We start from the raw sequence: 16,372 nt of genomic DNA on the forward strand, positions 1-16,372 counted from the left end.
AATCGAAGGACCCAATATTCTTGGAGATGATGAGCCTCTTGGTCATCCTCAGTATCCTGGAATACAGCTATGAATTCTAGTCGCTTAAAGAAGTTAGTCTTTTGACATTCCTTCACGAAAGCTAAAATGTTATGATATAGATTATCATCTTTGAGTCGGACACCTGGATTTGCTCGAAGTATATGTCGATTTACCCGCCGGAGTTTGCACCATTCCAATTCGACAGAGAAACCAAACAGGTCTTTATTTTAGAAAGAAACTTTGCAATATTCTTTTCACCAAACATGTTGATGCCATATTAATACATAATTTTATTTATAATGACTAATGTTAAACCAGTTAAAAATATCCATAGCTGTTCTCCGACAAATCCGACACCGATCCTGCTGTTTTTAATAGAAAACTGACGAGGGAACCGATTAGACCGGTATTGCAGCAGCACTTTTTGCGGCCAAGGTTTTTAACCATTCGCCAAATTGCTTTACAATTTCTTTCGCTTTTGTATATACTTTGGGCGGACCTGAACCAGACCCGCCAGTTCCTGCTCCTCCTCCCCCTGCTCCGCTCCTCCTCCTCCTCTAGTCACAGCCAGGGCAATTGTTGATATTGTCATTCCAAGGGCAGTCAGTATTGCAGCAATTGTAATACCATTTCGTTTAAATAACTCTGTCAGCTTCAGTCTCAGTGATAATTCTGGATCAGAAATTACATCACGAAGAGACCTAGTCGACGCCAGTCTTTCACGTGCCCCACTGATCATATCATGTTGTACTTCAATTCGATCATCAATTTTAGCTAGTCTTGTTCTGAGTTCGGGTGTAAGTTCTGTCTGCTCTAACAGATTTTCTCTTTCACTGTAAAGCTCATCAAGACGCATATTTGCTATCTTTAATTCATCAACAAAAGCTCTATATTCTGGGTTTAGATTGTTCCATTGTTCGATTTTATTTTCAAAAGCTCGTATTTTATCTGCATTACCAGAAGCATCTTGCCGTAACTCTGTCAGTTTATCTTTGTATATACCCATGTCTTCTGGCGACATCTTCTCAGCCGGTATTTTATCGGTTATCACATCTTCAGAATGCAATTCACGACTCACATTTTCGGCTCTGCGCTAGAGCGACCTCCGAGTACATCTCTAATAAATTCATGTCCTCCTTTTTCTCTCATTAATGTGGAGAGCTTATAAAATCCACCTCCTCTATCTTTAGACAGCTTGAGGTTTTTATAATACAGCTTTCCATCCCTAACCTCAGATTCCATAGTCAATACATTTAGTGCATCCGGATTCAGTAATTTTATTCTCATCTAAGAATTTATTAACCATTCTTAATTTTTCATTTGCTCTAAGTTCAGTCAAACGATCGACCTTTGGGCTAGCAAGGAAAGGATCAGCTTCTGCAAGGGCATTATCATCGTCTATGAAGTATGTTTCAGCAGTAGCGTCATCATCATCATTCAAATTTGCATCATCGAAATCCTGGAGTGGTATATCTTCTCCTCCTTCTGCCATATTGTATTTCTATATTACTACAATTATTTTTTATCATCCCTTACATATACAGTAAAATGCACATCTCAGTTGTTGAAAGCGTTGAACAATTGGCTGATTACATAGAAAGAACAAGTGCTGCATATCGACGAAGTTACAAATTAATGGGTCGAATTGATATGGCTCTCAATATTACTAAGGGAATTCTTGTAAGCTCTGCTGTAATAGCAGCAATTCCAACAGTTCCGGTTCTTTTAGCTTTAACTCCTATACCAGGTGTTGTTATTGATGTAATACAGGGAAAAACGGGTGTAGCAAAGAGACGAGAGAAGTATAAACATTATTATGTGCAATATAAACAGCTGCTTACACAAATACAGAAAAAGGCGCAACCCTTCGGAACGAGGAGGCTCCGGGTCAGAACTTATTCAGGACATATTTCATCAGGCGCTAGAAATTCAAAAACAAGAAGGATTTAGTCCACCTCTGGAAAGATATTTAAGACATTATGGATTGAATGGATATGAAATTTAGTTCGTACCGATAGGAACTTCGTGTTCAACATCAGCTAGACTCCGCGACCGGCCGGCCGGACTGACAACGGGTGTAAAAGTCCCTTTATATAGGCTAGTTTGATGGCGGTTGACTCACACGGAATTTCCCACCTTCCCACCTTCGGAACGTGTATAAACATGCTCAGCAGTTTCCCGCTTAGTTCAGGCTGCGTCAAACCCCTGCTGCGCATGCGTGAGTTCGTATATAGGTCAGGGTCATACTTTAGTTACATGGATGGTTAATTTTTCCTTCGCTTCATGTAGATAAATGAATAAAATGGGTGTAAAATTCTTACTTCATCCCAGTTTGTCCGTTTACTTTTACTACTAATGTAGCCTAGCCGACTCGAACCAAAAATTGTAGGGAGCTAATACTTCTCCTACGGATTGATCGCAATAAAGTTCTCGAGGTCCAATAAATCTAAACAGTGCTTTGTTTCGTTTTTTGTCTTTTTTGTGGTTGTTTTTTTAATTAGGGGATGTCCGCTTTGTGGTGACTTCCGGAAATGAAGATGAAAAGTTTCATAGTGATGAAACATCTGGTGCGATAACTGTGTTAAAGAAACTTGACTGGGAAAGCGTTCAGTCCTACAGCCTAGTGGTAGAAGCCAGAGATCTGGGTTCACCAGCAAGGACAGGTACACTGACTTTAAACATAAGAGTGACAGATGCCAACGACAATGTTCCTTACTGTGACCCTGTGGCATACATGGGTACCGTTCCAGAGGATAGCTACATCGGAACTTCCATCATCGGCCCTACGTGCATGGACGGTGACGATGGCAGTGACTTTCTGTACAGCATCGCCTCTGGCAATGAAGGTGGTAAGTTCAACATCGATCCTCTGACAGGCATTCTCTACACCAATGACGTTCTCGATGCGGAAACAAATGACACCTACGTTCTGACTATCCACGTGTCTGATGGACTGAGCTATGGTACTGCAGTGATCACTGTGTCAGTGCAGGGCGTCAACGAGTATCCGCCAATCTTCTCACCGCCTGTATACGTGACCACCGTCTCTGAAGATGCCATCCCTGGTACCCCAGTACAGGCTGTGACGTCCACTGATGAAGATGCACTAAACGATGGGCTGGTGATGTATTCTATCACAGGTGGAAACATCGGAGACGTGTTTAAGATGAACTCTACTTCAGGAGAAATCAGTGTGAAGAGAGGTCTGGACAGAGAAACACTCGATGTGTATGAACTGGAGGTGACAGCGACAGACCAGGCAGTCGTTGGACATGAAAAGACTGCACTGTCAACTGTCAGGATAACAGTCACTGACATCAATGACCAGACACCATACTTTGAACCCTACTTGTATGCAGATTACGTACCGGAAAGTGCTCCAGTCGGTTCTGTAGCCATAGAACTGGTAGTGGTCGATAATGACCTTGGTTCTCCCAACACCGATCATGAAATAACCATATTGACTGGAAACGACGAGAGTCGTTTCGAAGTCTCTGGTGATGATATCGTTGTTAGTCAGGCACTGGATTTTGAAACCACGGTGACCTACCATATGACTGTCGAAGTGAAAGATCTTGGCATGCCACAACTTAGCTCTACTGGCACGGTTATAATCACCGTAAAACCTGTGAATGAGGAACCACCAACATTCAACGAACCAGACGGTGGTTTCCTGAAGGAAATTCCCGAAGACAGCCTTCCCGGTGCAACCGTATTGCAGGTGCAGGCGACAGACACTGTTGACAGCCCAAACCACGTTCACAGTAGAATACGATATGAGATTATCGGTGGAGACGGCATCGGAAAGTTTGCCATAGGTCGTTCTACTGGCATAATCACCACCGTCGATGTACTTGACAGGGAAAGAAAAGATGAATACACTTTACAAATAATAGCTAAAGATAGTTTAGCAATCTTTGGAGATGAGCTGAATGACACTGCAACGGTAACTATATCCATTTCTGATGTTAATGACAACGCACCAGTGTTCACTCCGGCCCTGTATTCCATCACAGTACTAGAAACAGCAATAGAAGATTCACTGCTGTTGCGTCTTCACGCGTCCGATGCAGATGCTAACGCCAATGGAGACGTTGTTGACTACGATATTGTAAGCGGAGATACATATGGTGATTTCGTAATGACAGACGACGAACTGCGGAATTTTGCCAAGCTGAATCTCGACAAAGACGCGGGCCGCGAAATTCCGAAGTTCTACAGGCTGCGAATAAAAGCCACTGACAATGGCTCACCGAAAAGAAGTGGCTATGCCATAGTAACAGTTGTGGTGAAGCCTGTTAACGAATTCTCTCCTGTTTTGGATGTAGCGGAACACACAATTGCCATACCAGAAGATATCGCAGTCGGTTCACATATCTACACAGTAGGTGCCGGTGACGAAGACAATTGGATACACGGTGAGTTGTCTTACTATATTGTCAGTGGAAATGAAGGAGGTACCTTCCACATAAACAAAGATACAGGACAAGTGACAGTCGGCGGTTTCTTGGATCGAGAGTTCCAAGACACATACACACTGAACATCACTGTGTTTGACAAAGCAGAGAATGACTCTCTTATCAGGGCAGACTCGATGATTATCACAATCATGATTACCGACGTAAATGACAACGACCCAGTCTGTGAAAAACCAATCGAAGTCATTTACATCGAGGAAAATGTTGACCTCAGTGAAAGACTGACCACAATAGTGGCAACAGACCCCGATTTAGATCAAAATGCGGAACTTTCATTTGAAGTAGTCTCCGGTATCCCAAATGAAAATCACCTTGAACTAGATGCAGATGGAAACATCTATCCTGCACAGCTACCTGGCATGGACGTCGACGAAAAGTCTCTAGACCGAGAGCTTTATGACATCTACAGTATGGTGATTCAGGTGACAGACAACGGCGATCCACAGCGCACTGCACTATGCGCTGTCGAAGTCCATCTCATCGACGTGAACGACAACGAGCCCATAATTACACCTCAGGCCGTTACCATACCGGTTGAAGAGAATGGTCAGGCCTTCGAAGAACTCATAGTGTTCATCGCCACTGATGCTGACGAGGGACTTAATGGAGAAGTGTTCTTCACCATAATTGGCGGGAATGATGAGGGCCATTTTCACATCGATGAGAATTCTGGCAGATTGATAACGACAGTGTCATTGGACAGAGAAGAATTTGAAAGGTAGGCTTACTTTCATCATAAATATCCTGCGGGGAAGACATATTTCATTTAAACTTGATCATGTTTTGCAACCGACATCCCAATTATACGATGATTATTATACAATAATAACCTTTGTTTGTGCGAATCTGATTCACTACATATGATAAAGTTTATTCTTGGCAAGTGGTCAAATCGATATTATAAATAGATGGATAGATCCCACGACACGAAAAATCTTGTAAATGAGCGTTTTTTCTAGACCAACGGAATTCTGTGAAAAAAATAATAATTTGAGAGGAAATTCTTGGTGAAATAAAAACGTTGGCGATTTAAGCTGAATGATGTGTCATGAAATTGATAACTGTGCTACTTAGTGACCCAGAGGTATAGACAGTGGGTCACGTGCAAGTGGTCAAACTGATATTATAAATAGATAGATGGATCCCATGGCACCAAAAAACGTACAGAAAAAATCTTCCTCAAGTCCAAATGGCCAAATCTCTTTTAAGTAATGATTGACACACTTTTCCAAGCTCGCCAGAGCCAGAGGGATTAAAACACGAATTAGCTCAGCCTTTTCGAACTACGTGACACTATACGATTGTTTCCCTTGACAGAACGTTTTAATGCCCTTCTCATGGTGAAGTATTAAATGATCTTTGCGCAGTGGAAGATATTTGTAGATAATTTTCTAAATAAATGATTTACATTGCAATGTAACCTTAGACATCGTATTTGACTTTTAGGTTTTGGCGATGTAAGTATTTCTTAAATCTTGCCTATCTATTTTCAGAATTGTTACCTCTACAATTCCATGGAGGCAACTGCAATGATAGTACTGTAGGCCCGTCAATTTCAAGCTAGTTTCCATTTGATATTGTTCTTTTTGGTACATTCTATATTTGTGACTCCAAAAGCTGACTCATCAATACATATCTTTTTATTTTTCAAACCGACCATTTTTCAGCTACGAACTGATAGTGAAAGTTTCTGACAAGGGTGATCCGGCGCTGACGGCGACAGCTCAGGTTATCGTGGACGTTGTAGACCTCAACGACAACGGGCCAACTTGTAAGGAACCTTCTAATAGACAATACACCACAAACGTTAGGGAAGACATGTCAGCTGGAATGACAGCTATGGTTATACGGAGTTTCGACCCAGATGACAATAACAGGAAGCATAAGGAGCGAACTTACAGAATCATAAGTGGGGGTGACGGTGAGCTACTTGACTTATGTTTTGAAAGTTGTATACTGTATTTTTTGCTTCAATATGGCGTCAGCTTTGTTTGCAGCTGCTAGCTTACTCGGTTATCAAAAGAACTGTTGCACAAGAAATTGTTTTTGCTTCAGACAGACCCAGATAAGATGTTTTGTCAAGCTGACCTACTATGATCTTCTTGAATACACTGGTTGTAAGGAACTCTCTATTAACTGGCAATACACAACAATGCCATTCGTCGCTCACACACAAGTCGCTGCATTCTTTAACATCGGCGAAACATTTGCACACGAGACGATTCTGTCTACCGTCCGCGTCATGGAAGATGACTGACTGCCCTGCATTTCCGTGATGTAACGTATAGTTCGCACCATGGAAGAATTGAAAGTTTTGAAGAATTACAGAAAATTGTTCTAATCACACTAGTACTCCTCTTTTCATAGTTGTTACGATGGACTAAGGTTTCACTGTAGTTCCTATAAATGAGATAGTGAGAAATCAAAGCGAACAGTCCAGCAACCGTCTTACTTTCGCTGAATCTTTAAAGTGTCATATAATTACTAATACTTGCTATATCTCTCCAGAATTGGTGTTGTTCAGTAATCGATACTATCAGTACGTTTCAACCAAATGCACCATTAGTGATCATATGCAATGTCATATACAACACTCTTGATAATCCTTTACTAATACCCTAGCCTGCAATAGCTACAGTGCTTGACAATTATAAATCAGAGATAAACTTCACCAGTAAATGATTTTGGGAAATATATCAGGTATAATGTGTAATAATTGTTTTGCACTTTGACAATTTTAATCGTCTACGTGGTTTAAAACTTTAAAAAATCGCCAAATATTTCAGCAGTAAATGATTTTGGGAAATGATCCAACATTTCTGCATTCTTCGTAGGCATGTGGAGTATCGATCCCGAAAAGGGCAATATATACCTTATCGGAAGCCTGAGTATAGCTCTCCGGCGGGCGTACTCATTCGTCATCCGCATCGAAGATGACGGAGACCCTACCATGTATGACGAATGCACTGCAAATATCAACGTCATAGCCCCTCAAGAGGGTGTACCCATCACTGACGCTGCTTTGGTCATTACCCTGCCAGAAAATACCCCCGCGGGAACGTTCATCGGAACGGTTTCGTGCGACGACTTTGATCCAGACATCTGTGATAAAGGTGACGTTGTCTTTTCGGTGATCGCTGGTGAATACTCACAACATTTCTACTTGGAACCAATCACTGGGTCCCTCACCGTCGCGGCAAGTCAACTCGATTACGAGGTGTATCCCCAGTACGTACTACTGATATTCATCACTGCGGGAAATGGTTATGATGCGTATGGTATTATTGACATCATGCTTATAGACCAGAACGACCACGCTCCGGAATTTCTTGACAGTCAGCCGTATTTCAGTAGCGTCCGAGAGGATACCCCTCTCGATTCTACTGTGCTTCACGTCAGTGCAGTTGATGAAGACGCCGGGTCCGACAGCGTGCTGACCTACTCCATATCGGCAGCGCTGGCTGATAACGGTCCTGTAGCCAACAAATATTTCATGATTGACTCGGCCTCAGGGATCGTTACCGTAAAGGAAGAACTGGACAGTGAACTTTACAGAGAAATCGAATTGTCAGTACTCGCAGTGGATGCCGGGTCTCCTCCTCTGACAGCCTCCACAACTGCTGTCATACAAATTGTTGACGTGAATGACAACGCGCCAGTCTTTTCGCCTTCTTTCTACAGCGGTGAAATGTCCTACCTGAATCTGCTTGGTGAGCCGATCATAAGACTCACTGCTAATGATGCCGATCAGACATCCATTGTCCAATACAGCATTCAGGACTCCACGAGTACTTTCGAAGTGGCTCCTACCACAGGTGAAGTAAGCTTGGCCAGCGGAGCAAAGCCAACTGTGTACACGAAATACACCTTCACGGCTACTTCGATCGACACCGGCAGTCCGCCTCTGACGTCATCAGCGATCAATTGCCGAATTGACACCTTTGACCCGTACCTTAATCTGATTGGCATACACATAAGTGGCCGTACAAAACAGGATATATTGGAAAACGAGGAGGAATTTTTAGCGCCATTGTCAAGTATAATTAGTACCGATTATCCAACTGGTCGCATTGGTCTCTCTCACATCACGGTCCTTGGTGATGTGGTCACATCCGCTGCTAGGAGACTCCTCCAGAGTTCTGGGTGAGTATTCGAAAGAAATAGAACGGGAATTATTTGTATTTGTGTCATTAAGTGTTTCCGTCAAAATGTTGATATTGTCGAGTCTTTCCATTTCGGCACTGCGTATTAGTAAACGAAAAACCCCAAGCTTTCAAAGCAATCAGTTGATATTGGGCCATACTATATTCATGCATACCCTGCCCGTTGAATACAAACTAGGCAATTCAACATGACTCTAGGCTGCAATTCTCTGGATACTTTGAACGAGACCAAAACTAATCAGAAAATAGATAGAGCAAATTGAAATGCATTGCACTGTAACTCCTTGTCTTCTCCGTATTCATACACTTTGCTTATTGATTTTCGAAGACACCAGAAAGAGGCGTTTTATATTAAGACTCTAGAGTTTTTATTCAGACTCACTTCCATTTCAAATAAGTTCGTCAACTGCTTGAATTCGTTTACTTTGGACTTTTATGAACTTCTGCAAGCTAAAATGACACGAAAACACTTTGTATACAGCGTTGTTGTGTGGATATATGGAGTAGCAGACGACACCGCCGATCATGAATCCGGACTTGGGAACACTAAAAACTTCATATCACAGGAGTATCTCTACTCTAAATTCGCAAGTGACGAGAAAGGAACGCCCTCTCCAGAATTGTCAGGTAAAACAAGCATACAGAGCACAATTTATAGTATCGTAGTTCTTAGTGACTTCGTGTTCAAGGAGACTGTATGTGGTGAAGTGTTTTAAAGTGACCGTAAATCACAACCATAGTATTACAATGACGTAAGACTTCAATTTGTGCAGATGTCACCATGACCTATCGTTCTATTCTTTCTATTGTATCGAAATCATCACTTCTAATCGTGTTGTCGTTTATATCGTCCGTTCGCCTCTATTTATTATTTATCCTTTTGATTTTTCACTTCTTGTCAAGGTTGCGTGGGTATACTTACCCATTTGATACTTAAATCAATTCTGTCAATTTTACTGTTCTTATGCCATGCTTTTTTTTTCAATTTACTGTGTATTTGAATTTGACTGTTTCCGCAGCGTTGTCCGACTACCCGGCTACATTTGTGGAGAAATATTCTGCCAGTGCCGAGTCGTTCTGGACGACTGCCGGAGGTATTGCCACAATAGCTGCGCTGTCGTTGCTGGGTTTACTCAGTCTGATCGCACTTAGTTCCTTGATTTATTGCTGTTTCTGTGTTCCACAAACGGGGTGAGTTACGGCACTGTAAATTAAGTTTTTATTTACTTTAAAGTGTTACAGTAGTTGTTCTGTTTGTAAACCAGTCGCTTGTTCTACTAAAAAAAAATCACATTAAAGTTTCTGGGTGTTCAACTCATCAATAACAGCCAGTCACCAGTGCGTGTATGTGCAATAGCCGATGTCCAGTTGACGACTGAATGAAATGTCGCTCCGACCAGAATTCATTTGTCACCGTAACATTTCGTATTGAACACTGTGTTGTGTTGACGAGGCTGATACATTATATTTCAGCATGATTTTAGTCAGAACAAGAAAAAATGAATTTGTTTCCTGCGAAGAAACACAACGACAGTATTATAAAAACTTACAGTCATCGTCCTGGCGATAGAGCCGTGCCGAATCAATAGGCGATCAACATGCGTGCACATGAGCACTTCACTTTATTTGTTTTAATTTGCTATATGATTCAAAACGGTTGCCTCTCGAAATAACGGTCAGTCAATTCAACCTATGGCTCTGAATTCACATATTCAAAGCTGAAAGTCTATTGCTTTTGTGTTCTCTAGACTTGCTCTTTATACAGGCAAATATCTGATATTTGACCACTAACTTCCTGGATAATTGCATGTTGCTGTCACTGTATTATAGATCTTGTGGTGGTTGTGTTGGTGCCGGTCGTTCTCTGTGTATGGGTGCCGGTGATGGCGCCAGTGGTTGCTGTGGAACATGCTGGCAGAAATTCGTGCAGGCGATGAAGAACTGTTGTCAGGGTCTGTGCACATCGAAACCACAGCCGCCTCCTGCACAGGAAGAGAAAGTCCGCGGAAAAAGACACGGCTGGGGAGAGCATGGTAGGGCTATCAAATCAAATCAATCAATCAATCAATTATTCCATAACAGTAGGCCAAACACCTTTTGTACAGGCGAAACTTTATCTGGAGTAGTGTATTGGTAGGGCTATCAGTCTTCAGTTACAACGTTTGAGGACATCAATACTTCGGTCCTTATTTCTCAAATAAGTTGTACGTACCGCGGAGGGTTGGGTAGATAGATTGGATGGATGTAGGAACACTGCGCGCAAACTCAGAGGTGAACGCACATGTGTCTGTGCGACCATCTAATTTGTGGATTGCTTGTACAAAAATTGCTCGGTTCTCCCAAAATTGATGGGCCGATATAATATGTAATCTTTTCATGGTCTGTCATCTTCTTTGTGAAAATTGATATACTGGTGGGTCTGTGGCTTAAGTTTGAATCCTACATTGAATTTGGGACTTCCACGTCTCATGGCTGCGTTGTGATTACGTGTGAAGTGGAACAACAATTATGAATATAGTTATATCAACATTTCCATGTATTGTGCTTCATACTGCAGTGTACCGAGAATATCACAGAGAAGAACTGCCGGTGAAATCTCATGGCGGCGCTGTAAGTATGGCTATCATTCACCGAGTGACTTACTTATCAATACTTGTATGACTGTCATTTACAAAGAAATTCACGATCAATGCTTGGCTGAGATTCGAATATGCCGGTAGAAATAATTGACATCGATAAGACTTTGACTCTATTTGAATCAATACAAATGTGCCATCTCTTCATTCATTCGAACGCGTTTCCTGTTCAACACTAATTTGACTTTATGAAGCGTCAGGATAGTAGGTTGTGATATTCTGATTTATTGTGTTTTCGGCACAGGGCGGCGACTCGGCCAATAAACTGAAAAACTTGGCGGGCAAGGCAAGAAGCAGTGGCAGTGGAGGTAATGTATAGAATTCAGTATTCTGTCATTCATCGGTTCATAAAATTATGTGGCAGTCAAAGTTCCTATGACTTAACAACTACCTGCAATTGATTGACATCAATAGCCTTTCGTCATCGCTCACCATTTCTGCAGCAGAAATCACCACAACTTCTTATCAAAGCACGTCGTCGGCTCATCCCATTTGTCACAAAAAATTCACATCTGTGTAATTGCATGCACAGAAATATATGCGAACGACCCTTGAACTTCTTACAGCACTAGTCTTTCGTCCTTTATGGTGACAACTACTACAACTTTATATATGCGTTGTCAAATATACATACTTTCAGGTAGCGATCCTTAACGAAGTGTCTCTAGCATAGTCCGTTTTATTTGCTGCAAACTAGGATTTCTATCGTCACACTCGGTGAAATAGTCATGGCAGTGTTACAAATCATCAAATAGTTATGACAAGTACATCAACGCACGACGACTGTCCCGACACAATGCACACCCATTTGCGCACCATCTTCTGCTTAAATTGCTCTTTGCATGCACACCCTTTGTGGTATGCACTCCCCTGATAAATGCAAAGCAATCTCCAGTCACAGTACATCATAAAGAACAAATCATAACGACTTTTATTTGTATTGACGAGCCATTGCTAGCTATGCGTTCAATTCTTACAATAGCCAGACATATGACGTGGTCGTAGCGAGAGTATAATAGTAACATTTGACGAAAGGTCCAACAAGATATTCGGCGAAATTAGATAATTGCTCCTCGGAATCTTCGTTTATTCTTCCGTCGATTTTAATATTTTTTAAATTATATGGTATTTACTCAAAATCAACGCATATACTTTCACGTGTCACTCGGTGAATTCTGGTCGGCAATCCATACCAGCTACTCAGGGTTTGTCACTTTCTCACGATACAATGCTTCTCACAGGAACTATGCATCCGATATCATGTACGTATTATTGAGGAGATTTCCTGGTTCGTGTAAAACTTAATTATGCGCTGTTGGCATAGCGAAGATTATCCAGGGAATAATATTATCTCCCCGAGGCTGAAGGCATGTTTTGGGTAGTTTTAAAAACCAAATTATTAATACTCCTTGTAATGGCTTTGGTCTTTTCCAGATGACGGCAAGTTACCCAATGTCTCTGGATAGAAGAAAGGATAGTGTTAGAGAAGAGAAGCATCCGTAGATTAATTACTTCATAGTTTTACTCCGTCCAGCAAATACTAAGTCCTTAAAAGACAATGCTTAAGACATATGTTACTTGAGAAAATGTAAACGAAACACTAATTGGTTGTCGGGAAGAAATAACGCTCTCCTATTTTTGTTCTGTAACTTGCTGTCATCTGCCAGTGGCTGCGTTGTGGTGTTGGTGTAAAAAGCCTAGTATTCAGACTGGAGACAAAAATTACAGACGACCTACGCGAAGGCGATAGATGTTTTTGACCGATCGTGTTTTGTTTGATAGTCCAGTGACAGTTGCTGTAGTTTGGACAATGCTTTTAAGTTGTATGTAGCGAACATGTCAATTATCTCATTGTAATTATGTATATTTCTGTGTATCGATTGTAACATCTGAAAATTCATTGTCCGAATCGTGTACGCCTTATAATAGAAATGTGGTTTTCGAATGTAAAGAATTTATTCTTAACGCATATAATTCACAGTTAAACGGAAAGTGTCTTCACAATTGTGTTTCCAGATTACTATTGCGTAATTTGTAAATCGTAAAGCTTTTTATGGTGTTCTATCTCATCCTAGTATACACGTACGATACAAAACATTTTAAGGTCATTAACGTGAAAATATTAGGGTGGTTCGTGCCTCGATACTGAAAAGACTTAATTATACATTTTCCCAAGTTTTCCTCAAGCAAACTTTCAATCATACTCTTCGAAATATTAAAAATTAAAATTATGAGTTGCCGTGAAAATTTGGTTCTAGAGAAACAAGTTACCCAATATTTACCGATATTTGAAATTCAAATATCGCCATCCCTCTGATATCTCTATTGTGGAATCACAAAACTAAACAGGTGAAAAGTTTACTTACTCTATAAGCTTTAAAGTTAGCCTCCTGTCCTCTTTAAGTGGTAGGTCAAAAGAATATTGTGAAAGTTTGCGAGTCCCAATATCTGTCCCCGAGGCGCATTCTACCCTGGGACAAATCGTGTTATAAGCATGCATTCATGACAAAATTTTACAAACGAGTTATTCGCAATTAAATATATCCTGAGTGGTAATATCGCATAAATGCTATTGTTCATTGTCTTCATTGTTACATTGTTCAAGAGACAAGGTGAAAAACAATACCGCAGTTCCGTTCCAAGGTTGTAGGGTGCCAGAAAGCGTTCACTCTTATTGAATAATTTTTAAAAAGTCCGTCTAAATCCTGGTCTTTATTAATGGCTAGCATTGGATTGACTGTGATGAAACTAATGTAACTTACAGAAACTATCAAAATATGGTTACTATAAGCGTGATTAAAATTAAATATGGTTTTACCTTTAATGAATTAAAACTTTAACTTGCTTTACACTGCCCCACGCTCTGGTATCGCACAAATATCACTGTTTCAGCCTTGAAATCGCACAGCTTTATTTCCTCAAACTTTAATCAATATCACACTACCGCTCTTATCTGGGTTTTTTTTACAATCACGTGCAGCTAGACAATCACATTCTATTTGCTTTACATGTAACTAAACAGTAATTTAAAAATGTTTTCTCGAAGTTTGTTGACAATCTGTCTATCCGTTTGATTGAAAGGCATTGCTCAGCAGAAAAGTTTGGCATCAGGCCAAGACAAGCTTGGCAAAAAGAAATCTCATACATGTTGGCACGCAATTGCTCAACTCGGGACAACTTTTTTCAAAACTCAAAAAGGGAGGGTGAAAAGCTATGTAGTCATACATGACACGCCCTTTAACATTATTGCTGCAGCTTGCCAACTGAAAGTTGACAAGCTGAAGACATTGTCATCTCACGTCAATATGGAAGAAGGTAAACAAGCAGGCATGTTTAGAATTGATGAAGCGTTTCAATATCTGGTCAGTAGTCCGATTTCTTTTCGACAGATGAAATCGGAGAAATAAAGAGGCAACACGAGGCTGATAAGTTGAAGTTTGAGCAGGTCCAGGAGGAGAAGAGAGTCGAAGCTGAACAAGGTCTCAGAGAAAAACTGGCGGAAAGAAAAACACGTCGCTATGGCAACCCACAGAAGAAATGAAAAATGGACCTAAGATAATGACGCGGTCTTTATCGATACAAGACTTTTCTACCAAAAAAATTCACCAATCAGCCTAGTTTAATGATTCTAAAACTAGATATGTTGCGCATTTCGTAATATTGGAAGAAATATTTTCAAGTTTCATTGTTGATGAGTACAAAGATATAATCTACATTTGTTTTATCACCTATTGTACTATATTTTACACCCTTCCATACTGTTTGTAATTGAAACATCTGAGACGAAAAGGAATTTCAAAAAGGGAGCTAAATATATTCATTGAACTTTTGTAAACAAAGTGTAGTGTGTAGTTAATGACGACGTTGTTTGAAAATGATGACACCATTATAAATATCTTATTAAGAACGATGACCTAGTTTGTCTCAATTTTAATAAATACTATTTTAAAACATTCTATTTCATCGACAAATATTTTCACAACCCTAGACATTTTCTCTATCCTGAAAAAAAGGACAGACTGTACAAATCCACCAATTGAATGGAAGAACTAAATCAAGTGGATTCTTTAACCGCCAATTAACTCAAAGATATTCCGTTACGGTGATTAGTCATGGTCCAATGAAAATCGCCAAACAAGATTTCTACCAAGAGAAGGAAAAGAATGATACAGTTTTAACGACAAGGGGTTTGCTACAAGTGTCACAAATATTTGATAGAGCATTTCGCTCCTCGCTGAAGTTCCACAAGTGTAATATACTTGCGTTGCTGCTCCAAGTTGCTGTTGTCATAATTCTATTTAAATTTTTGAACTTCGACGTTGCTTATTTGTTGTTAAGCCATGACATGGTGGAGCTAGACTTTGTTTGCGACCAAAGAGTCGTGAGATTTCAAAATCTCTTCGTATGAGATTAATTCAAGTCTCGTCCGACTTTTGAGATACAAACTCTTGTTGTGATGTTTAACTTAGAATAAAGCAGATGTGACCTAAACTGTGAACAGACGTGTGCCGTTTTCATCAGTTTACGCAACGACACTACATAATAAGCTGACTTTAACATGGAAAGAATCTCGGTACATGGAGGAAAAACCAGAAGCGTGGTTCCTTTCTCCGTCATTGCAGTTTTCTCTGAGAATGTCAAGCGTGCGTGTAGAATTCTGTTGCTCTGTTCTGGCACTTGCTAATGTGAAATACGATGACTTGAGCAACCACGACTGCACGTTGAAAAGCTATGAAGACCTCGACTTTCCTATAAACACTCTGTTGAACTAAGTGCTTGAAGTCTCCCTTTACATGACTTCGATAAAAATGGGAAAACGCACTAGTCAAAGTTAAAAACTGCATTGACGTGGATTGACTTCTGAGATCTACATTTGAAAACACAATATAATATTCACCTGAATAAAAGCGCACTTACTGTTGACGTATGCCCTAAATTGTAAAATTAATTAAAAGATGCAAATAAACTAATTATCATTGTGACAAACAAATCAAATGTTTGGCATAGAATAGACCAATGTACCTTACACGTCCACTCGAGCTCAGTACAATCAGATTTGATTTACGTCCTACCT

The 16,372-nt window shown here is 40.4% G+C and overlaps 2 protein-coding genes across 3 annotated transcripts in view; both read left to right on the plus strand.

Annotated features, from left to right (window-relative positions):
* LOC139135857 (protocadherin Fat 4-like) overlaps positions 1 to 15,796 on the plus strand; it is a 107,351-nt gene extending 91,555 nt beyond the window's left edge. The window contains 9 exon segments of the mRNA XM_070703606.1: positions 2,523 to 5,217; positions 6,167 to 6,420; positions 7,334 to 8,642; positions 9,144 to 9,289; positions 9,682 to 9,853; positions 10,493 to 10,695; positions 11,220 to 11,272; positions 11,543 to 11,606; positions 14,688 to 15,796. Coding sequence (XP_070559707.1) covers positions 2,523 to 5,217; positions 6,167 to 6,420; positions 7,334 to 8,642; positions 9,144 to 9,289; positions 9,682 to 9,853; positions 10,493 to 10,695; positions 11,220 to 11,272; positions 11,543 to 11,606; positions 14,688 to 14,839 — 5,048 coding nt within the window. The 3' untranslated portion in view covers positions 14,840 to 15,796.
* Positions 1 to 16,372, plus strand: part of LOC139135890 (actin nucleation-promoting factor WASL-like) — a 570,409-nt gene that overhangs the window by 117,027 nt on the left and 437,010 nt on the right. The gene's annotated exons all lie outside the window — the stretch shown is intronic.

Source organism: Ptychodera flava, chromosome 6, assembly GCF_041260155.1.
Source record: "Ptychodera flava strain L36383 chromosome 6, AS_Pfla_20210202, whole genome shotgun sequence".
NCBI classification, from domain to species: Eukaryota; Metazoa; Hemichordata; class Enteropneusta; family Ptychoderidae; genus Ptychodera; species Ptychodera flava.